The sequence below is a fragment of the Mustela putorius genome, unplaced genomic scaffold (genome assembly GCF_011764305.1).
Source record: "Mustela putorius furo isolate JIRA1106 unplaced genomic scaffold, ASM1176430v1.1 tig00004035_pilon_pilon_pilon, whole genome shotgun sequence".
Lineage (NCBI taxonomy): Eukaryota > Metazoa > Chordata > Mammalia > Carnivora > Mustelidae > Mustela > Mustela putorius.
In genome coordinates, this window is record NW_025422171.1 from 1,096,753 (window position 1) to 1,121,076 (window position 24,324).

At 40.2% G+C, this 24,324-nt stretch overlaps 1 protein-coding gene across 6 annotated transcripts in view; it reads left to right on the plus strand.

The window, feature by feature from the left end:
- Window positions 1-24,324, plus strand: part of PARP4 (poly(ADP-ribose) polymerase family member 4) — a 129,905-nt gene that overhangs the window by 70,037 nt on the left and 35,544 nt on the right. For all 6 annotated transcript variants that reach the window (XM_045072418.1, XM_045072416.1, XM_045072415.1 and 3 more), the window contains 5 exons: window positions 17,435-17,630; window positions 18,616-18,683; window positions 19,344-19,531; window positions 22,312-22,411; window positions 24,063-24,233. In XM_045072418.1, coding sequence (XP_044928353.1) covers window positions 17,435-17,630; window positions 18,616-18,683; window positions 19,344-19,531; window positions 22,312-22,411; window positions 24,063-24,233 — 723 coding nt within the window. The remainder of the gene's footprint in view (window positions 1-17,434; window positions 17,631-18,615; window positions 18,684-19,343; window positions 19,532-22,311; window positions 22,412-24,062; window positions 24,234-24,324) is intronic.

A 24,324-nucleotide genomic window follows, 5' to 3' on the forward strand; every position in this document is an offset into this window, starting at 1 on the left:
ATGCATTCCTATTGTTAAACACCTTTTCTGATATTCTGCTAACTCAGTCAGATTCTTCCCTTCAAATCCTTCAATTTTCTGAAGTTTCCTCCTTATATCTGGGGCTGACTGGCAAAAGCAAGATTTACTGCCCTCTGATTTTCAGGTGCCTTAGGGTTGATCGGGCTATACATTTTATAGGCTTCAATAAGCCTTTCTAGGAAAGCTCCCGGAGACTCATTCTTACCTTGAGTCACCACACTAATTTTAGATAAATTTATGCATCTCCTGTCAGCTGAACGGAAGTCTCCCAGTAGAGCCTGGTGGTAGAAGTGTAGGCTTTCCTTACCTTCATCGGAGTTTGGCTCCCAGTCAGGGGGTTCCTTCAGGAAGTAGTCCTCCATTCCCTGGGGATCAAGGTTCATGCCAAGTCTCTCACTTATCACATTATGGGTTTCTCGCATGATGTGATCCCTCTCTTCTGTGTTAAAGAGAGCCATAAGGAACTATTGAATATCCACCTAGATGGGCTGGTGGGTAAGAAAGAAAGTCTCCAAGAGACTAATTAAATCCTGAGGGTGGACAGAAAAGGATTTATGTTGGACCTTCCAGTTATATATGTCAGAAGAGGGGAAAGGGCTATAGGTAAGGTGGGGGTGCTGTCTTCCATCTGGTGGGGCAACCTCATGGAGAGGTAGCATTGGTAGTGATGGAACCGGTGAGGTGTAGGGAGTCAAAGGGGGATAGAGGAAAGGGGAGGGTTCAGGACAGTTTCCCTGCTTGGTGGTTCCATAGGTGGACCCTGACCGCGTATGAGGTGGGCTGGTAGGGGCGTCTCGGGACCAAGAGTCAGGTTTAGGGGACAGATAAGAGGGGGAAATTCCACATCCTCCACATCCGAAGGGGGTAGGACGGTCTTCTTCCCTTGTTCCCCTTCGTCTTTCTGTTCTGGTTTTGGTGATCTAACCTGCCTTAGAGGGAAAGAGATGGTTTTGTTTGCAGGGGGAAGGTGAGACCTGAGCCATGCTGGTGGCTCTTCTATCAGATATCGCCAGGCCATGATGTATTATATTTGGTCTCGATGGAGATCAAAGACCTTACTCTGGGTAGAGTAGATCTGAGCCAAGGCAAACGTTCTTTCTGGCAGCCATCCTGTGGAGAAAATGGGCCACTCTAATTGGCAGAGTGTTTTTAGTTTTCCTGGGTAAAACTTGTCACCAGACTGGGTGGCTTTACCTTGAAAATCCTTAAAATGCTGGAGAACAAGACTTAGGGGTGTCACAGGTCCCTTACTCTCTGCATGCCCCATTTCTCCAAACACAATAAACAACACAACAGACAACAAAAAGGCAAGACAAAGACAACCGCAGGCCCAGCGATCCTCATCCAGAGCCTGCTGCTGGTAGGGACTTTCTCGGTCCCCTGCAAACACAACAAACAACACAACAGACAATAAAAGGACAAGACAAAGACAACCACTGGCCCACCAGTCCTCACCCAGAACCTGCCACGATGGGGACTTTCTTGATCTCCTGACTGCCTGGGGGACTCAAAACCCCTGACCGCCCAGAGGGACTTGAACCCCCTGACAATCTACCAGTGGAGGTATGGGGCATCCCCGCATCCCCTCCAGCCCTAGGGAGCATGGCTGTGTCCAGCTTCTCCCCAGTGGGCTATTCCCTGGAGCTCAGCAACCAGAGAGACAGACAGGATCCCAAGATCTTACCTCTGGAGGCTTTTCCCAGAAATTCTGACGCTGGCTCAGTTCTTGTCGTTTAATCCCAGATGAGCTCCCAAAGATAGGTCCCCAATAATGGTTCCATGATCAAAGGAGCGAGACTGATACAAAGCGAAGGTCAAGCAAAGCTTTATTTTGCGCCAAGCATCGAGAATCAAACCGACTGGTTGGGTCATCTTTTACAAAGAAGCAATCCCTCCAGCCTCACAGACTAACTTTTATAGAGCAAAGGCCCTGTGGTTGAGCCTGGCCACATACAGGTGGCCAATGAGATTGCAAAACACAGAGAAAACTGCACAGTCATGTTAGGTCACACAAGGGTGGCCAATTGAATTTCAACTTACCCTAGTAGATATTTGAACTAGCCTATTACCTTGGTCAGAATTGGCACCCAAAAGGCAGGGCCCACTCTCCCTAGTAACTAGAGAGATAGTATGCATGCCCCACTGATTTGATGTCTCCACCTGGCCTGACCCGCCCTTGTATCTGAGCTTTGCTACCTGGGACTAGTAGCTAGGGAGACAGTATGTGTGCCCCACTGATTGGATGTCTCCACCTGGCCTGGCCTGCCCCTGTGTCTGAGTTTTGCTACCTAGGACTGGTTTCCCGGACTTGCTTTTAAGTAAGTTCCTCCTGGAGGGACAGGGTCAATCTAAGTTTAGTGCATAAACAACAAAATGGCTCCCTCTGGCTAAGTAGGTCCTTACACTTACGAAATTAGGCTTGACAAACTTCTAAGGTTTCAACCAAATCTCTCATGTGATAAGTTTCTCTATGACTGTAGTTTTTACTTTAATGCCCACCAAAACCAAAATATGCCTTCAGACATTTTCCAGGGACCCAGCAGGAGACACTTTAATCTACAACCCTGAAGATTCTGAAAGTGCCCTATTCTCAGTTCTAGAACCGTCCTAGCTACAGTCCACAAGTAGTCCCATAGGACCTGGTGGATGCTCATTTCTGCACTTCAGGAAATCAGAAAGATCAGATATTCTGCTTCAGCCCCTCCAGGGATGATCAGGGGCCAGTCAACCAACCCAGAGACCTCATGGGAGACATCCACCTGCACCTTCAGAGGCAGGTCTGCAGATCTCAGTTGTAGCTGTGAAACCTGAAACAGTTCCGGAACTTTGCAGCTCCTCTCAATTGTAGTCCAGGATCAGTCTTGCCCTCCCAGGGACTCATCCAGCAACTAGGGAGGAGCCTTCCCAGGGACCTAGTGGAAGCTGGTAATAGGTCTGCTGACTGAGGAGCTATGGACTGTAAAGTGACCTCTTGTCCCAGGCTACTCTACCGAACAAGGTACTGAGCTATCTCAGCCATCCAAGGGACCAGACATGATCCACACCTGACTCCCTGGTAACAAGAATGTCAACTGCAGACCACACCATATACGGAGCAACAGCCTTGAAATTGACTCCAGTCCTGCATAACTGTAGTGTCAGAAGTAATCCCATCAGCCAGGGAATCTGCCAAACTAGTCTGTAAAAACAGAGGTTTTTGCTCCTTGAGATGCACAGAGAACAGTGCAAGGTTTATGTAAATTATGAAGAATTAGGCAAACATGACACCACCAAAGAAGACTAATAAAACTCCTGTAACGGATCCTAAAGAATTGGAAAGCTATGATTTGTGTGACAGGCACCAGGGTGCCTGAGTGGCTTAGTGGGTGAAAGCCTCTGCCTTCGGCTCAGGTCGTGATCCCAGGGCGCTCTGCTCGGCGGGGAACCTGCTTCCCCCTCTCTCTCTGCTTGCCTTTCTGCCTACTTGCGATCTCTGTCTATCAAATAAATAAATAAAATCTTTAAAAAAATTAAAAATCAAGGACAAGGAGAGAATTTTAAAAGCAGCAGGAGGGAGCGCCTGAGTGGCTCAGTGGGTTAAAGCCTCTGCCTTCGGCTCAGGTCATGATCCCAGGGTCCTGGGATCGAGCCCTGCATCGGGCTCTTTGCTCAGTGGGGAGCCTGCTTTCTCCTCTCTCTCTGCCTGCCTCTCTGCCTATTTGTGATCTCTGTCTGTCAAATAAATAAATAAAATCTTAAAAAAAAAAAAAAAAGCAGCAGGAGAATGGCTCATCACATATAAGCAAACACCCCCACGCAGCTAACTGCAAATTTTTCTGCAAAAACCATGAGGTCAGGAAGGAGTGGGATGATCTATTCAAAATGCTAAAAAGAAAAACTGCCAACAAGAATACTATTCTTTTGGGTTCCTGGACCAATTCCAAGAGGAGTTGGGGGGTTTCCCCACACACTACCACAGAAGTCCAGGATGTTACCATACTTCTGACCATCTAGCTATAAATCAGATTCCCACAAGCCTTTCCTCAGTTTTGATTAACTTGCTAGAGCAGCTCACAGAACTCAGAGAAACATTTTACTTACTAGATTACTAGCTTATTACAAAAGCATATAGCTCAGGCATAGCCAGGTAGAAGAGATGCATAGGACAAAGTCTGAGGAAAGGGTGCAGAGCTTCCATTCCCTCCTCAGGCACATCATTCTTTCACATCTCCATGTGTTCACCAGTGTTGAAGCTCTCTAAAAACTCGTGATTTGGGGTTTTTATGATGACTCCATTACACAGGCATGAATGATTAGAATCATTGGCCATTGTCAATTGATTCAGTCTCCAGCCTCACTCCCCTTCCAGAAGTCTGGGGGTAGAACTGAAAGTTCTAAATCTCTGGTCATATGGTTGATTTTCCTGGCAACCAACCCCCTTCTTAGGTGGGGTCCAAAACTTGCCTCATTAACATGAGGTGTCTCTTATTAGAGATACCTTTATCACTCTGATCACTTAGGAAATTCCAAGGTTTGGGGAGATGTGAGGCAGGAACAGTGGACAAAGACCAAATATATATGAGTTGATCAAATCCATATTTCTTGGAAATCACTATATAGCATAAACTTAGCAAAACTACCCTTCAGAAATGAAGGAGAGACACATTCCCAAACAAAAACTAAGGGAATTCATCACCACTGGTCCTGCCTTATGAAAAATGGCAAAGGGAGTTGTTGAAATGAAAGAACACTAGAGAAACACAAGCTTCTAGTTATGGAATGAATAAGCCAGGGGAATAAAAGGTATAGCATGAGAGTATAGTCAATGCTATTGTAGTAGCATGTGGTGACAGAATGTAGCTATACTTGTGATGAGCATAGCATAACAAATAAACTTGTCAAATTGCCATGCTGTACATAGGAAACTAATATAACATTGTACATCAAGTATACATTAGTAAAAAATAAAATAGAATATCCTGTCAATAGATGCAGGAAAAGTGTTTGAAATTTTCAACACCCTTGAGGCACCTGGTTGGCTTAGTCATTAAGCATCTGCATTCAGCTCAGGTTATGATCCTGGGGTCCTGGGATCAAGCCCCATATCAGGCTGCCTGCTTGGCAGGAAGCCTGCTTCTTCCTCTTCCACTCCCCTTCCCCCTGCATGTGTTTTCTCTCTCGCTGTGTCTCTCTCGGTCAAATAAATAGGTAAAATCTTAAAAAAAAAAAAAACCCTTTTATGATGAAAGCTCTGAACATACCTCAACATAATAAAGACCATATATGACAAACCCATAGCTAACATCATACTCAGTGGTGAAAAATAGAGCTTTTTCTCTAAAACCAGAAATAAGAGTGCCCACTCTCACCATTCCTATTCATTGTAGTACTGGAAAGCCTAGCTAGAACAATTAGGCAAGAAAAAGAAATGAAAGGCATACAAATGGAAAGGAAGAAGTAAAACCATCTCCGTGTGTGGATAACATCTCATGTATAGAAAACCCTAAGTCTCCACTAAAAAAACTGTTAGAACTAATAAACAAATTTAGGCAAGTTGTAGGATACTATAAGAAAACTATAGGCCAATATCCCTGGTTCACATAGGTGCAAAAATTCTTAACGTAATAGTAGCAAACGGACTTCAATAGCACATCAAAAGGATCACACACCATGATCAATATCAACATACAAAAATCAATTATATTTCTATGAGCTAACAACAAACTGTTTGAAAAAGAGATTAAAAAAACAATCCCAGGCACCAGGGTCACTCAGTCAGTTAAGTGTTTGCCTTCAGGTCAGGTCATGATCCCAGGGGCCTGGCATTAAACCCTGCATCAGGCTCCCTGCTCAGTGGGGAGTCTGTGTCTCCCTCTCCTCTGCTGCTCTCCTGCTTCTACTCTTCTTTCTCTCTGTCCAATAAATTTTAAAAATATTTTTTAAAAAAAGCAAAAGCAATCCCATTTACAGGAGGACCAGAAAATAAAATAAAATACTTAGGAATAAATTCAACCAAAGGAGGTAAAAGATATATATACATTGAAAACTGTAAGACACTGATGAAAGAAATTGAAGAAGACACAAACGAATAGAAAGATATCTTATTATGGAACCACAAAAAAACCTGAATAGCCAAGGCAATCTTGAGAAATAAGAACAAATCTGGATGCATCACACTTCCTGTTTTCAAACTATAGTACAAAACTATAGTAATGAAAACATTATTGTACTGTCATAAAAGCAGACACACAGACCCATGGAACAGATTGGGAGCCCAAAAGTAAACCCATGTGTATATGGTCAACTAATATTTGACAAGGGAGCCAAGAATATTCAATGAGGACAGGATGGTCCTTTCAAAAAATGGTGCTGGGAAAAGTGTATATCTACATGCAAACAAATGAAATTAGGCCCCTCTCTTGAACTGCTCATAAAAATTAACTCAAAATCAGTTAAAGACTTAAGTCTAAGACTTGAAACCATAAAACTCATGGAGGAAAACCTTCTTGAAATAGGTCTTGGCAGTGGTTTTTTGGATATGACACCAAAAGCACAAGCAACAAAAGGCCAAAATTAATAAATGGGACTACATCAAACTTAAAAGCCTTTGTACAACATAGGAAACCATCAACAAAATGGAAAAGCAACCTATGGAATTGAAGAAAACTTCTGCAAACCATATATCAGAGAAAAGGTTAATATCCAAAATATATAAAGAACTCATGTAACTTGGGGCGCATGGGTGGCTGAGTTGGTTAAGTGTCTGCCTTTGGGTCAGGTCATGATCTCAGGGTCCGGGAATCAAGCCCCATGTGGGACTTCCTGCTCAATAGGGAGCCTGCCTTGCTGTCTGATTCTCCTTGCCCAGCTCGTTCTGTCTCTTTCTCTCAAACAAATAAAATCTTCAACACAAAACAAAACAAAAAAACCTCATGTAGCTCAATAACAACAACAACAAAAAAATCTGTTGAAAAAATGGGCAGAGGAACAGAATAGACATTTTTCTAAAGAATACATCCAGGTGGCCAACAGGTACATGAAAAGTTGCTCAACATCACTCATCATTAGGGAAATGTGAATCACAGTGAGGTAACACCTCACACCTACTGGGATGGCTGTTATCAAAAAGACAGATAACAAGTATTGACACGGATGTGGAAAAAAAGGAATACTTGTGCACTGTTGATGGGATTATAAATTGGTGCAACCACTACAGACAAAGAATACAGAGGTTCCCCCCAAAATTAAAAATAGAACTACCATGTAATCCAACAAGTCTCTCTTCTGAGTATATATCCAGAACAGATGAAATCACTCTTTCAAATAGATATGTGCACCAATATAATTAGTTGCAGCATTATTCACAATAATGGAGACATGAAAAAACCTAAGTGTCCACTAATGGATGAATGGCTATAGAACATGTGATAGACAGATAGTTATAGGTCAAAGAGTACTGACTTCCAGTCATAAGACAAATAATTTTGGGGGATCTAATGTATTGCATGATGGCCACAGCAAACAATACTGTATTATGCACTTGAAAGTTGCAAAGAGAGTAAATTTTTAATGTTCTCACTATAAAAACAAAACTATAAGTTATGTGAGGTGATGAATGTGCTATTAATCCTATGGTGGTAATCACTTCCAATATCACATCGTGACAATGTACACCTAAAATTTATACAATGTTAATAGATCAATTGTATCTCAAAGCTGAGGAAGTTTTTTTAATTGAAACTTCTATGATGGTAGTTATACTTTAAGTATTAGTTGATTAAAAAAGATAAGGTTGGTGGGGAGGGGGGTTGGGAGAAGGGGGTGGGGTTATGGACATTGGGGAGGGTATGTGCTTTGGTGAGTGCTGTGAAGTGTGTAAACCTGACGATTCACAGACCTGTACCCCTGGGGATAAAAATATATGTTTATAAAAAATTAAAAATTAAAAATAAAAAGATAAGGTTGCATATTTTAGTCATCACAATAGCATCTGTATTCCTTTTAGAATAGTGTGTGCGTATATGTGAGAGACAGAGACCTATTACTTATTCTTCAGACTGTTGATACCATATGAATTTTCAGAGAGTAATTCTATATTAAATTTTGACCTCTTAGGTGTTTATAACCTACACATTGGAAACCCCAGCTCTGACATTCTAGTTTTTTTATTTGATCCCCTACAGACCTCTCATTGTTGAATAAGTCTTATTATTTTTGTCTTTATAAAATTACCTGGCTAGAAAATTGAATTTTACGAGGAGGTCTTTTCCAATAAAAATTATACACTATGCCAAACTCTGAAAATCTTACCTCTATGTATATGTATATCTATCCATTGCAGGGATGCCTGTAATTTTAGTTGTATATAACCTAAATCTCCTTTGAAATTCCACAGATAAAAGTGGCATATAAAAGAGCATAGTAGGGGCGCCTGGGTGGCTCAGTGGGTTAAGCCGCTGCTTTCGGCTCAGGTCATGATCTCAGGGTCCTGGGATCGAGTCCCGCATCGGGCTCTCTGCTCGGCAGGGAGCCTGCTTCCCTCTCTCTCTCTCTGCCTGCCTCTCCATCTACTTGTGATTTCTCTCTGTCAAATAAATAAATAAAATCTTTGAGGAAAAAAAAATAGCATAGTAAATTGATGGATCATTTTAGTACCAGGAATAAGAAGATTAATTAATCTTTTCTGTAAGCACGGGTTCTTATATATTGGGTGTACTTTAAGTGAAACACACACACATATATACCAGGGGGGCTTCATCAGTTTTTAGTGGGTCACTCTTTATTCTCTGTTACTCTAGCCCAATTACATGTCCATCATTTAGAAAGATTGTGTGGGTGGGGTTTTGGATTGAAATTTTATTGTCTCTTGGTACATAAAGTAGTACAGGCATACCTTGTTTTATCGTGCTGTGCTGTCTTATGCTGTACAGATACTGTTTTGTTTTGTTTTAACAAATTGAAATTTGGTGGTGACCCTGTGGAGCAAGTCCTTTGGTGCCATTTTTCCAACAGCATTTTCTCACTTCATGCCTTTGTGTCACGTTTTGGTAATTCTCTCAAGATTTCAAACTTTTTAATTATTATCATATTTGAAATGCTGCAGTCTTATGATAAAACTTGAACGGATGAGGAGTTGCTTCTTTTTTTTTTTTTTTTTTAGATTTTATTTATTTATTTGACAGAGAGAGATCACAAGTAGGCAGAGAGGCAGGCAGAGAGAGAGAGAGAGGAGGAAGCAGGCTTCCCGCTGAGCAGAGAGCCCGATGCGGGACTCGATCCCAGGACCCTGAGATCATGACCCGAGCCGAAGGCAGCGGCCTAACCCACTGAGCCACCCAGGTGCCCCGAGGAGTTGCTTCTTAAGGATGAGCAAAGAAAGTGGTTTCTTGAGATAGAATCTACTCATGGGAAAGTGAAGAGTGTTGAAATGGCAACAGAGGATTCTAAAGACTGCTACATAAACTTACTCAACAAAGCAGTGGCAGGGTTTGAGAGGAGTGACTTCAATTTTGAAAGAAGCTCTACTGTGGGTGAAGTGCTATCAAACAGCATCACATGCTATAGAGAAATTGTTCATGAAAAGAAGAGCCAATCGATGTGGCAGACTTCAGCATAGTTATTTTAAGAAATTGCCACAGCCACCCCAGCCTTCAGCAACCACTAACCTGGTCAGTCAGCAGCCAACATCAAAGTGGGACCCTCCACCATAAAAAAAATTATGATTTACTGAAAGTTCAGGTGGTGGTTAGCATTTTTTTAGCAATAAGATATTTTTAAATTAAGGTATGAATAGTTTTTTAAGATATAATACTACTGCACATATATTAAACTACAGTATAGTGTAAACATAACTCTTTTTTATTTTTTTTATAAACATACAATGTATTATTAGCCCCAAGGGTACAGGTCTGTGAATTGCCAGGTTTACACACTTCACAGCACTCACCATAGCACACAGCCCCCCACCAATGTCCATAACCCCACCACCCTCTCCCAACCCCCTGACCCCCAGAAACATTCTTAAGAGTCTCTTATGGTTTGTCTCCCTCCCAATCCCATCTTGTTTCATTTATTCTTTTCCTACCCCCCAAGTCCCCCACATTGCATCTCCACTTCCTTATATCAGGGAGATCATATGATAGTTGTTTTTCTCCAATTGACTTATTTCGCTAAGCGTAATACCCTCTAGTTCCATCCACATCGTCAAGAATGGCAAGATTTCATTTCTTTTGATGGCTGCATAGTATTCCATTGTATATATGCACCACATCTTCTTTATCCATTCATCTGTTGATGGACATCTAGGTTCTTTCCATAGTTTGGCTATTGTGGACATTGCTGCTATAAACGTTTGGGTGCACGTGCCCCTTCGGATCACTGCATTTGTATCTTTAGGGTAAAAACCCAGTAGTGCAATTGCAAGGTCATAGGGTAGCTCGATTTTCAACTTTTTGAGGAACCTTCATGCTGTTTTCCAGAGTGGTTGCACCAGCTTGCATTCCCACCAAAAGGATAGGAGGGTTCCCCTTATTTCGCATTCTTGCCAGCATCTGTCATTTCCTGACTTGTTAATTTTAGCCATTCTGACTGGTGTGTGGTTTTGATTAGTATGTCCCTGATGCCAAGTGATGTGGAGCATTTTTTCATGTGTCTGTTGGCCATCTGGATGTCTTCTTTGCAGAAATGTCTGTTTATGTCTTCTGCCCATTTCTTGATTGGATTATTTGTTCTTTGGGTGTTGAGTTTGCTAAGTTCTTTATAGATTTTGGACACTAGCCCTTTATCTGATATGTCGATTGCAAATATCTTCTCCTGTTCTGTTAGTTGTCTTTTGGTTTTGTTAACAGTTTCCTTTGCTATGCAAAAACTTTTGATCTTAATGAAATCCCAATAGTTCACTTTTGCCCTTGCTTCCCTTGCCTTTGGTGATCTTCCTAGGAAGAAGTCGCTGAGACTGAGGTCGAAGAGGTTGCTGCCCATGTTATCCTCAAGGATTTTGATGGTTTCCTTTCTCACATTGAGGTCCTTCATCCATTTTGAGTCTATTTTTGTGTGTGGTGTAAGGAAATGGTCCAATTTCATTTTTCTGCATGTGGCTGTCTAATTTTCCCAATATGATTTGTTGAAGAGGCTGTCTTTTTTCCATTGGACATTCTTTCCTGCTTTATCGAAGATTAGTTGACCATAGAGTTGAGGGTCTATTTCTGGACTCTCTATTCTGTTCCATTGATCTATGTGTCTGTTTTTGTGCCAGTACCATGCTGTCTTGAGGATGACAGCTTTGTCATAGAGCTTGAAGTCTGGAATTGTGATGCCACCAACTTTGGCTTTCTTTTTCAACATTCCTCTGGCTATTCAAGGTCTTTTCTGGTTCCATATAAATTATAGGATTATTTGTTCCATTTCCTTGAAAAAAATGGGTGGGATTTTGATAGGGATTGCCTTAAATGTGTAGATTGCTTTAGGTAGCATAGACATTTTCACAATATTTGTTCTTCCAATCCAGGAGCATGGAACATTTTTCCATTTCTTTATGTTTTCCTCAATTATTTTCATGAGTACTTTATAGTTTTCTGAATATAGATTCATTGCCTCTTTGGTCAGATTTATTCCTAGGTATCTTATGGTTTTGGGTGCAATTGTAAATGGGACTGACTCCTTAATTTCTCTTTCTTCTGTCTTGTTGTTGGTGTAAAGAAATTCAACTGATTTCTGTGCATTGATTTTATATCCTGACACTTTACTCAATTCCTGTACAAGTTCTAGCAGTTTTGGAGTGGAGTCTTTTGGGTTTTCCACATATAGTATCATATAATCTGCAAAGAGTGATAGTTTGACTTCTTCTTTGCTGATTTGGATGCCTTTAATTTCTTTATGTTGTCTGATTGCTGAGGCTAGGACTTCTAGTACTATGTTGAATAGCAGTGGTGATAAAGGACATCCCTACCATGTTCCTGACCTTAGTGAAAAAAGCTGTCAGTTTTTTTCCATTGAGAATGATATTTGCGGTGGGTTTTTCATAGATGGCTTTGATGATATTGAGGTATGTGCCCTCTATCCCTATATTTTGAAGAGTTTTGATCAGGAAGGGATGCTGTACTTTGTCAAATGCTTTTTCAGCTTCTATTGAGAGTATCATATGGTTCTTGTTCTTTCTTTTATTAATGTGTTATATCACAATGATTGATTTGTGGATGTTGAACCAACGTTGCAGCCCTGGAATAAATCCCACTTGGTTGTGGTGAATCATCCTTTTAATGTACTGTTGGATCCTATTGGCTAATCTTTTGGTGAGAATTTTCGCATTTGTGTTCATCAAGGATATTCGTCTATAATTCTCTTTTTTGATGGGATCTTTGTCTGGTTTGGATCAAGGTGATGCTGGCCTTATAAAATGAGTTTGGCAGTTTTCCTTTCATTTCTATTTTTTTGGAACAGTTTCAGGAGAATAGGATTTAATTCTTCTTTCAATGTTTGGTAGAATTCCCCTGAGACGCCGTCTGGCCCTGGGCTTTTGTTTGGAGATTTTTGATGACTGTTTCAATCTCCTTACTGGTTATGGGTCTGTTCAGGTTTTCTATTTCTTCCTGGTTCAGTTGTGGTAGTTTATGTGTCTCTAGGAATGCATCCATTTCTTCCAGATTGTAAAATTTGTTGTGTAGAGTTGCTCATAGTATGTTCTTATAATTCTTTGTATTTCTTTGGTGTTGGTCGTGATCTCTCCTCTTTCATTCATGATTTTATTTATTTGGGCCCTTTCTCTTTTCTTTTTGAGAAGTCTGGCCAGGGGTTTATCAGTCTTATTCATTCTTTCAAAGAACCAGCTCCTAGTTTCATTGATTTTTTTTCTTTCCTTCTTTTTTGTTTCTATTTCATTAATTTCTGCTCTGATCTTTATTATTTCTCTTCTCCTGCTGGATTTAGGCTTTTTTGTTTTTTCTTTCTCCAGCTCCTTTAGGTGTAGGGTTAGGTTGTCTACCTGAGACCTTTCTTGTTTCTTGAGAAAGGCTTGTATCACTATATATTTTCCTCTCAGGACTGCCTTTGCTGTGTCCCACAGATTTTGAACCATTGTGTTTTCATTATCATTTGTTTCCATGAATTTTTTCAATTCTTATTTAATTTCCTGGTTGACCCATTCATTCTTTAGAAGGATGCTGTTTAGTCTCCATGTATTTGGGTTCTTTCCAAATTTCATCTTGTGATTGAGTTCTATCTTCAGAGCATTGTGGTCTGAAAATGTGCAGGGAATGATCCCAATCTTTTGATACCAGTTGAGACCTTATTTATGACCCAGGATGTGATCTATTCTGGAGAATGTTCCATGTGCACTAGAGAAGAATATATATTCTGTTTCTTTGGGATGGAATGTTCTGAATATATGTGTGATGTCCATCTGGTCCAGTGTGTCATTTAAGGCCTTTATTTCCTTGTTGAACTTTTGCCTGGATGATCTGTCCATTTCAGTGAGGGGAGTGTTAAAGTCCCCTGCTATTATTGTATTATTGTCAATGTGTTTCTTTGATTTTTGTTATTAATTGGTTTCTGTAGTTGGCTGCTCCCATGTTAGGGGCATAGATATTTAAAATTGTTAGAGCTTCTTGTTGTACAGACCCTTTGATTATGATATAGTGTCCTTTCTCATCTATCATTGTAGTCTTAGGCTTAAAATCTAATTGATCTGATATAAGGATTGCCACAGCAGCTTTCTCCTGATGTCCATTGGCATGGTAAATTGTTTTCCACCTCCTCATTTGAAATCTGGAGGTGTCTTCGGGTCTAAAATGAGTTTCTTATAGGCAGCATATTGATGGGTTTTGTTTATTTATCCATTCTGATACCCTGTGTCTTTTGATTGGGGCATTTAGCCCACTTACATTCAGGGTAACTATTGAGAGATATGAATTTAGTGCCATTGTATTGCCTGTAAGGTGACTGTTACTGTATATTGTCTCTGTTCTTCTGGTCTACTACTTTTAGGTTCTCTCTTTGCTTAGAGGACCCCTTTCAGTATTTCCTGTAGAGCTAGTTTGGTGTTTACAAATTCCTTCAGTTTTTGTTTTTGTTTTTGTTTGTCCTGGAAGCTTTTTATCTCTCCTTCTATTTTCAGTGATAGCCTAGCTGCATGTTTTTCTCATTTAGTGCTCTGAATATATCATGTCAGTTCTTTCTGACCTGCCAGGTCTCTGTGCATAAGTCTGCTGCCAGTGTAATATTTCTACCATTGTATGTTACAGACTTCTTGTCCCGGGCTGCTTTCACTAAGACTTATAAGTTTTACTACTAGATGACAGGGTGTGGACCTATTCTTATTGATTTTGAGGAGGGTTCTCTGTGCCTCCTTGATTTTTGATGCTTGTTCCCTTTGCCATATTAGGGAAATTCTCTACAATTATTTGCTTCAATATACCTTCTGCTCCCCTCTTTCTTTCTTCTTCTGGAATCACAATTATTCTAATATTGTTTCATCTTATCTCTTATCTCTTGAATCTCTTATCTCTAATATTATTTCATCTTATCTCTTATCTCTTGAATATATTCAGTGCTCTGAATATATCATTCCAGTTCTTTCTGGCCTGCCAGGTAAGTCCACTGCCAACCTAATATTTTTACCATTGTAAGTTACAGACTTCTTTTCCTGGGCTGCTTTCAGAATTTTCTCTTTGTCGCTAAGACTTGTAAGTTTTACTATTAGGTGATGGGGTCTGGACCTATTCTTATTTGTTTTGATTTTGAGGGGGATTCTCTGAACTTCCTCTATTTTGATGCTTGTTCCCTTTGCCATATTAGGGAAATTCTCTACAATAATTCTCTCCAATATACCTTCTGCTCTCCTCTCTCTTCTTTTTCTGGAATCCCAATTATTCTAATGTTGTTTCTTCTTATAGTGTCACTTATCTCTCGAAATCTCACCTCATGGTCCAGTAGTTGTTTGTCTCTCTTTTGCTCAGCTTCTTTATTCTCTGTCATTTGGTCTTCTATATCACTAATTTTTTCCTCTGCCTCATTTATCCTAAAAGTAAGAGCCTCCATTTTTTATTGCACCTCATTAATAATTTTTTTTAAATTTCAACTTGTTTACATTTTAGTTCTTTTATTTCTCCAGAAAGGGCTTTTATCTCTCTGGAGAGGGTTATTAGAGAATCTAATATCTTCCATGTCTTTTTTGAGCCCAGCTGGAATCTTGAGAATCATCATTCTGAACTCTAGATCTGACATATTACCAATGTCCCTATTAATTAGATCCCTACCCTTCAGTACTGCCTCTTGTTCTTTATTTTGTGGTGAGTTTTTCCACCTTGTCATTTTGTCCAGATAAGAATATATGAACAAGCAAATAAAATACTAAAAAGGTGGCAAACACCCCAGCAAAATGTGCTTTGACCAGATCAAAAGAGACCCCAAATCGTTGGAGGAGAAAGAGGAGAAAAAGAAATTCAGAAAAAGAAAAAAAAAATAGAAAAAGAAAACAAATAATGAAAAAATATAAAAAAGAAAAAATAAATATATTATAAATATATAATATATTATATATAATATATACATAATTATATATATTAATTATATTACTATATTAATTATATATTATATATAGTAATTATATATTATGTATATATTATATTACATATATCATATATAATATTATACATATATTAGAATGGTGACCAGAACAGGGTCACCCCTTAATTTTGGGAGTATTTTGGTCTCTTAGAAGAAACTACCTCCCAAAATTTTAAAGAATGAAAAACATATAAGGGTAAACACAATGAAGGGATGGAATATGCCTATAAAGATGAAAAATATATATATTTTTTCAAATTTCTAAAGATGGAGTTGATAAACTAAGTTGGTTGGGAGAATAAAGAAAAAGAAAGGGGAGAGAATTTGCTCAGGCTGGTGACTAGAACAAGCCCAGAGCTAGATTTAGGGTATATTTTGATCTATTAAAAGAAGTCATACCCCAGATTTTTTAGAAGAAAAAACCCTATGTGTATACAAAAATAAAGTTAGAGACAATGAAAGGTAAAATATGAATATAATAATGAAGGTTCAAAAAAAGATTATTATTATTTTTTAATGAAAGTTTTTGTTAAGATAAACTAGTTTAAAAATGTTAAAAGAGGAAAGGGTAAAGGTTAAAAAAAGATTTTGTAGAAGAAAAAAATATAAAATTTAAAAAAATTAATTAGCTGAAAGACTAAAGAATCATGGGGAGAAAGCCATGAATTCCATGCTTTGCTTTCTCTTTGCTTTCTCCTTTGGAATTCCACTGTTCTCCTTGGTAAGTGAACTTGGTCTTGGCTGGATTTCTTGTTGATCTTCTGGGGGAGGGGCCTGTTGTAGTGATTCCCAAGTGTCTTTGCCCGAGAGGGAATTGCACCGCCCTTACCAGGGGCCAGGCTAAGTAATCCACTCAGGTTCGCTTTCAAGAGCTTTTGTTCCCTGAACGCTTTCCGTAGAGTTCCACAGGACGGGAATGAAAATGGCGGCCTCCCAATCTCTGGCCCAGAGGAGGGAAGAGCTTGGGGTCCCACTGCTCAGTGCGCCCTCAGATAAAAGCACTCACTCAATCCTGTCTCCCTGGCCTCTGACCCTGCTCCGAGCTCAGCCAGCCTGTGACCAAGCATCTCTGTCTCTGGCACACAGCTCCACCTGGAGTCTCCAAACCCTGCAGATCCTTGAGCTCTCCCAGGGGATGTCTCCCCAGATCTTGTGGGGACCTCACCCACAGAACAGTGGCCTATGCCACGGATTACAGTTCAAGGTAACGCCGAGTTGAGAGCTCACTCCTCGGCTTTATTGCTGTAGCCGCTTCCCCGCTCTAAAGCTGTGAGCTCTGCGACACTCAGACACCCCCGATCCTTCTGTGACCCTGCAGGACCTGGGGCCACACTGACCCCACATGGGCTTCACCCCAGTTTAGCCTCCCAAGTGATGTCCCTCAGTGGAGCAGACTTTTAAAAGTCCTGATTTTGTGCTCCGTTATTCTGCTGCTAGTCCAGAGCTGGTCCCTCCCCACGCGGTCTATCTTCCCATTGCTTTGGATTCACTTCTCCGCCAGTCCTACCTTTCAGAAAGTGGTCGATTTTCTGTTTCTAGAATTGTTGCTCTTATTCTCTTCTATCTCCTTTTGGATTTGTAGGTGTTTACAGTGGTTTGATAAGCTATCTATCTGATCTCCGGCTACCTGATGTCATCTCAGCCTGCTATTTCTCTGCCACTTTGACTCCTCCTAAGCATAACTTTTATGTGTTTTGGGAATCCAAAATTATTTAACTCACTTTTTTTTTGGTTAATGATATTTGTTTTACTCTGGTGGTCTGGAACTGAACTGGCAGTATCTTAAAGGCATGCCTATACCACTATAAACAAGCCAGACCAGTTTAAGTTATGATAAACATCAACCCAGCACCTTTCTTCTTTTTGTTTTTAGGCCTGCATGCTTGTTTTTCAACCAGATCTCAGTATCACAGTCCCTGACCTAGCTGAAAACAATGAAGTGATTATTTGTCTTGATTGCTCCAATTCCATGGAAGGTGCAACATTCTTGCAAGCCAAGCAAATTGCCTTATATGCACTGTCCTTGATGGGTAAGAAGCAAAAGATAAATATTGTCAAGTTTGGCACAGGTGAGTGTTCTTTGGTCCCCCTGAAAGTGTGCTTCCTCCTGAATATTGACATGAGCAGAGCTGTTGGCTATTGGTGCCTGACCTCATCTGTGGAGTAAGAGGTAGCATAGCATGGAGTTCAAGAACCAGAGAACACTCATGCTAGGTCCCTAGATTCAGATTCCAGCTCTACCACTTACTAGCTCTATATGTCACCTTGGGCAAATTACTTGAACCTTTCCTCATCTGTAATATAAGAGTAATAGTTCCTGCTTAATAGTGTTGTTGTAAGTACTGAGCTGATGCACATAAAGGATTTAAAACAATTCCTGTTAGAGAGCAAGCACTGTATGAATATTACTAGGTTACCACCAGCTGAACCAAATGCAAGACCCTTGGTTTAACATGTATGAGGGTCCCAACGATATGGACAGAACACTTAAAGTCAACACAGTAGCAGAAAAATCTAGCTTTCTTTCAGGAAGCATCAGGTCAGCCCTTTTAGAGGAAAAGTAACACCATCCTCCAGGTGGGGGCCTGAGGACATCTCAGCCACAGAAGAAGGTATTTTAGGAATGAGAGAAGGAACCAGAGTGGAGTGAGGGGATAGTCACATCCTATTGATTCTTCTGTGCCATTCAGCAAAAGACTGAGCCCTTTTATGAAGGAGCTAGCATCTGTTACTGCTGGGGGCAGAGATCAAGTAAGGCTGGGGTACCAAGGGCCTGGAAGGAGAATGTGTCCCTCTGGCGGCCATGCCCTACACTGTTGGGATGCCCCACATCTTTCTTTGCATGAGCCATCTTCTACAGAACAGAGGTCTACACATGTGATTTTACTCAGAACATTTTACACAGAAAAGTGCATAGTTTCAACGCACGTTAATTATTTGAAGGAATACTGTGGTGAAGTTTTTTTTTATATGTTAAACTATCAAACATGATTGTTAGTGGTCAATAAAGTGAGTATTTAAGAGCTGCACCTCAATGCCAATCTTATCACACAGGTTACAAGGAATTATTTTCATATCCTAAATCCATCACAAGCAATAATATGCCATCAGAGTTCATTATGGTAAGTAAAAGAACTGTCCTTCATCTCTTGGGTCTTTTCCTATCAAGTTTTAATGGTACTATCTGGACTTATTCCCTCCAAGACCAATAATAGAACACCCCTAGTCCTTCAGTTTTTGTATGTCAGTGGGGCTCTTTTGTTATTATTACAGTAATAATAATATATTATATGGTGATTAATATATAATTAATATTATATATTAATATATAATATGAATGTTACTATAATATTAATATAATATTAATGAGATGGACTCATTTAAAAAATTAGAAATTAAGAAAGGTAGAAAGAAAAAAAATCATCCACAGTTCTACCACCTAAATATAACCAGCATAATGGTGTTAGAATGTTTTCCTCTATTCCTTTTTTTTTTCTTTTTCTTAAAATGACACAAGCTGAGAATGACTAGTTGCCACCTCAGTCCAGGCCAGCAAACCCAGGAATACCATAAAAAAATATCAAAGAAGTCAACCAATAATATTGTAGTTACTGTGTGATATGAAATAAATTAACAGGTTATAAGCATAGTTGTTCCACAGATGTATAATTTTTAAAAATGTCTTTTCAGTGATGATATCTCCAAACCATCTTTGAGACATGCCTTAGTAAATGATTACAGTTAATGGTGGAATGAATAACCTTTCACTTCATTTCCTCCAGTCTGCTACACCTACCATGGGAAATACGGACTTCTGGAAAACACTCCGATATTTAAATCTACTGTACCCTTCTCAAGGCTTTCGGAGCATTCTCCTTATATCGGATGGGCACCTCCAGAATGAGAGTCTGACATTGCAGCTTGTGAAAAGAAATGTCCAGCACACGAGGCTGTTCTCCTGCGGTATCGGGTAAGTGCAGGAGATCTAGTCACACAGTGAGCACTGTGGGGGGGAAAGGTAGCCTGTGGGTAGGTTTTCTCTGTTGGCCTACACGTGATTTTTAGAAGTTTTGAAGTTGCTAACAGTATATGGAAGCAGTTTAGCATAGAGTTGCAGAGCTCTGGACAAGTTGTTTAACTTCTTATCTGTAAAATGAAGATGATAATGAAAATGTCATAAGTTTAATAGGTTTGCTCTGAGAATGTAATGAGTTCATATTTAAAAAGTTGTTAAGTCCCAGCCCTACAGTGGGGTGAGAAAAATGTGGTGTAAGGAAGACCCACACACTGGCACTGCTTGGGGGAAAAAAAAAGTACTTAAGAACACCTGGCAAGGGGCACCTGGGTGGCTCAGTGGGTTAAAGCCTCTGCCTTCGGCTCAGGTCATGATCTCAGGGTTCTGGGATCGAGCCCTACATAGGGCTCTCGCAGAGAGCCTGCTTCTTCCCTTCTCTCTCTGCCTGCCTATCTGCTTACTTGTGATCTCTGTCTGTCAAATAAATAAATAAAATCTTTAAACAAACAAACAAAAAAGAACACCTGGCAAGCACCAAGTCAATGTTAGTTTTGTTTTGTTTGTATAAAAATCAAGATTTCCAACCTATCCTGAGAAGCCTGAAGACCTGGCAATGCCAGGCACACACCTTCCCCTGGCAGTTCCTGACCAGGGCTGAGGGCCACTGCTTTGGGCAAGCCCCCAACCAGACTCTTTGCTCCTTCACACCCTTCTGGTGGCTGGGCACATCTGCATTTACTAACCCTATGATGGAAATAGGATCTTTCTCTTGGGAGGCTAGGCCCCCATGGTTGTTGGAATGAACCCCCTCCCCAGTTATAGTTAGCTTTTTTTGGATTGAACCAAGGCATATGGTGTAAACATAAGGAAAGCACCAAACAGAAGGGGCCAGCCTGTTGTTTGCAAAGAGCATGCCTGCACTCTCATCTCCCTGGACTTTCCCCCACATAGTCACCAGTCTGGCAAGTGATAACCAGGCCTCCCTATTCTGAGGCAGTGCATGGAGCAGGACCACCCCTCAACATGGGGGTAGGGGCGGAGGTGGGAGTGGTGGCTGTTGGTGTTTCCTGGGGTCACTGTGCTGTCCTAGGATGGAGTCCTCCTCAGGCCTCAGCTATGAACTACAGGAGCTGGGACCCTCCACACCCCTTGAGCGCCCTCTCTGCTGTACCCAAGCCAGACCTGCCTGCCCAGAGGGCTCTTTCCCTCTTTCTGCCCCTCCTCAGACACAGCTCCTCGTCTTCTTCTCTAATCTGAGGACCACAGACCAACCAGGAAACTTATCCACCCCACAGTGGACTCCCCAGGAATTGCTCCTAAATAGGCTTTACCTGATTAACTTGTGGACATGGGGTGGCTGGCCCTACCCTGCTGCAGGGACATGTCCCCCTCCCTGCCTGAGCCAGTGCCCTGTTCTATCTTCCCGGACACAGCAACACCCCCCTTTCTCCCCTGACCAGGTATCAGAGGCTATGCCAGTGTTATGTCTCAGAGCTCATTGCAGAAGATACTGGACCCTGTTGATTCCTTCTTTGCTGAGAGCTAGTCATGAGACAGACACTCCTTGGTGCTGGACCACAGTGCTGTGTATAGGGAGATAGGCAGCAAGTAATCCAATAAGCTGAAAGGGGAGATGGGTTTTCCTAAGTGCCAGGAAGGAAATAAGGAGGGGCTGCTGTGATGGAGAAAATGGACATGAACCTTTTTGGGAAATGACGTGTGCTTTGACACGACACAGCCTGAGGAAGCTGGAATTTTTACTGATTTTCTGTCAGGTTTTAGGACCTTTCTAAATGTTTCTGCCTCGTTTTATAATGCTCATTTGTATTCACAAACTCTAGCAATATGGGAGTTGTCCAGTAGAGACCTTTCATCCTGCATGTTGTCACAAACTGTCCTCTGAGCTCCACGCAGCAGGAGCAAAAAAAGATTCCAAGAAGCCTCAGTTGCCGATGACTTCGATAAAATACAAACAAAACTATAGCTTAGGGGAATTATCTAGTTGGTTTATAATCACCACCAATTTTGAAGACCAAAGACAAATCCAATCAATAGGCTAAGAAATATTTCAGAAATAATTTTTTTAAGCTCTTTTCCTGAAAAGTAATTGTGCCTTTACTATTTCAGGAGGAACCTCCCTAAGGTTAATAGTTTTAGAATTATTATTGAGAGAAATTTAATAGGACGCTGCCATTGAAGTAGCAAAGCTTATCTTTGCTAGAAAGAGATTTCTTTATCTCTTTTGCTGTCTAGATACACATCATATTTTAAGATGTAGACTTTATTAACACTTCGAATGCTTGGCCTTTGAGATCAAATTTAGGTAAATGACACTTATTGAAAGGAAGTTGATGTTTTTGTCAGTATTCCAATTAACTTTTTGTATATGTGCTACCGAAGCGAGCACTCTGATTAACTTTTTTGAAGGTTTTTCGGAATCATCTACTCCCTTCTTCGGTAAACCAGGAGTCAAGAATTTCTGCTCTTTTTTTTTTTTTTCTATTGTGAAAAATAAATAAGTTCTCTGATACGTGGGAGCTTAAGTTACCCAAACCTTCAGATGTTCCTACTGTCCTTCCTGAGTTTCATCTCTTTAACCTCAACTACAAAGACTAATTCTTCTGCATGCAGTATCTCTTCTACTGAGTTTTGAGCTATGTCAACATTGTTAACTACATGAAATTCAAAATGTGTCTAAAATTTCTTGAAAATTAAAACATGTAACCTGTGATCAGTTCTACAGCAAATCGCCATATCTTAAGGACTTTGTCCCAGTACGGTGCTGGAGTATTTGAGTATTTTAACTCAAAATCCAAACATAGTTGGAAAAAACAGGTACGTTTTTCAAACATCTTATTTCTAGTTTTATGCTTAAACATATGGAAATATTATCGTCTTGCAAATCTAGTGACAGTAACTTCTGTGTTTTCATTCATGGAAAGGGGACTTAGGAAAATGACAAAATTACTGAAAGCAATTACTTAGTTAATATCCGTCTGACACCTAGCAGGAACGCATTCTCCTTAATTGGCTCATTCTCCTACCTAATAGCTTGATTTCTTCTTCATAAAGAGTCATGGAGGTGTTTTTATCAAAAGTGACTTAAGTATTATACATGTTTTGCTGGAGTTAATATGCTATTTTGGCAAAATATACATAAACTTCACCATTTTAACCATTCATAAGTGGCATTCAGTGGCATTAAGGTACACTAGGGGTGCCTGGGTGGCTCAGTCAGTTTGGTGTCTGCCTTTGGCTGGGATCCCAAGATCCCAGGGTCCTGGGATCAAGCCCTGCATTGGGCTCCCTGCTTGGCAGGGAGTCTGCTTCTCTCTCTCTCCCTCTGCTCCTACCTCCTACTTGTGCTCTCTCTCCTACTCTTTCTCTCTGTCTCAAGTAAATGAATAAAATCTTTAAAAATAGTAATATATAAAGGCACATTCACAATGTTGTACAGCCATCACCACCATCCATCTCCAGAACTTTTCATCATCCTGAACAGAAACTCTACTCATTAAACCACTCCCCTTTCCACCCTCCCCCAGTCCCTGGTAACTACCATTCTACTTTCTGTCTTTATGAATTTGACTACTTTAGATACTTCATGAAAGCAGAATCATACAATATGTGTACTTTTGTGCCTGTCTTGTTTCATTTGGTATGTTTTCAAGGTCTATCCATGTTGTGGCATATGTCAGAATTTTTCTTTCCCTTTAAAGGCTAAATAATATTTCATTGTGTTCACATACCAAATTTTGTTTATCCATTTGTTTGTTGATAGATATTTGGGTTGTTTCTACCTTTTAGTGGTTGTGAATTATGCTGCTTTGAGTATTGCCATATAAACAAGTGTTCAGGTCTGATTTCAGTTATTTTAGGTATATAACAGAAGTTAAATTTCTGGACCATATGGTAATTCTGTGTTTTGTTTTTTAGAAATTGTTATACTGTTGCTCACCGTGGCTGCACCATTTTACATTCCCATAAGCAATGTACCAGGGTTCCAATTTTTCTACATAATTGATAGCACTTGTTGTTTTCTGATTTTGGTTTTTGTTTTAGAATAACCATCCTAGGGTGTGACATTGTAATCCATTGGTGTTCGGAGTTGCATTTTCCTAATGACTAGTAATATTGACTATCTTTTCATGTGTTCAGTGGCCATATTTTCTTTGGAGAAATGTCTATTCAAGTCCTTTGTAAGATTAATTTTTATAACTAGCAACTACTCCTTGCCAGAGTTGTATATTAGTAGTTAAGTAATGGAATAATTTGGGAATGTCTTACGTATTTAAATTATGTGCTAATGCTATTATTAAGAATTCTATTGAAAATCTTTTTGAAAATGTACCCTAAGCAGGAAGGAGAAAAACAAAACCAAAGTAGCACAAATCCCGAGAGAGAGAATATAAAGTTATTTTAAGTATTAAGTAACTATTTTCTGGATGTAACATTGAAAGAGAAATAATTCATCTCTTATAAATAGATAGAAGACCAAATGGCTAGGTTACATTCTCCAAGTTGTCACTCTGTCTCCATCAAATGGCAGCAGCTAAGTACAGATGCACCTGAGCCTCTCCAGGCTCCAGCCCAGGTGCAGTCCTTGTTCCACAACGAGCGACTCCTTGTCTATGGATTTATTCCTCATTGTACACAGGTAAGGAAGCACACAGCTCATTCTACTATGGGAAGAGCAACGTATGTTGCCAACAATTTTCTTTTTCTTTTCTTCCTTCCTCCTCCTTGTA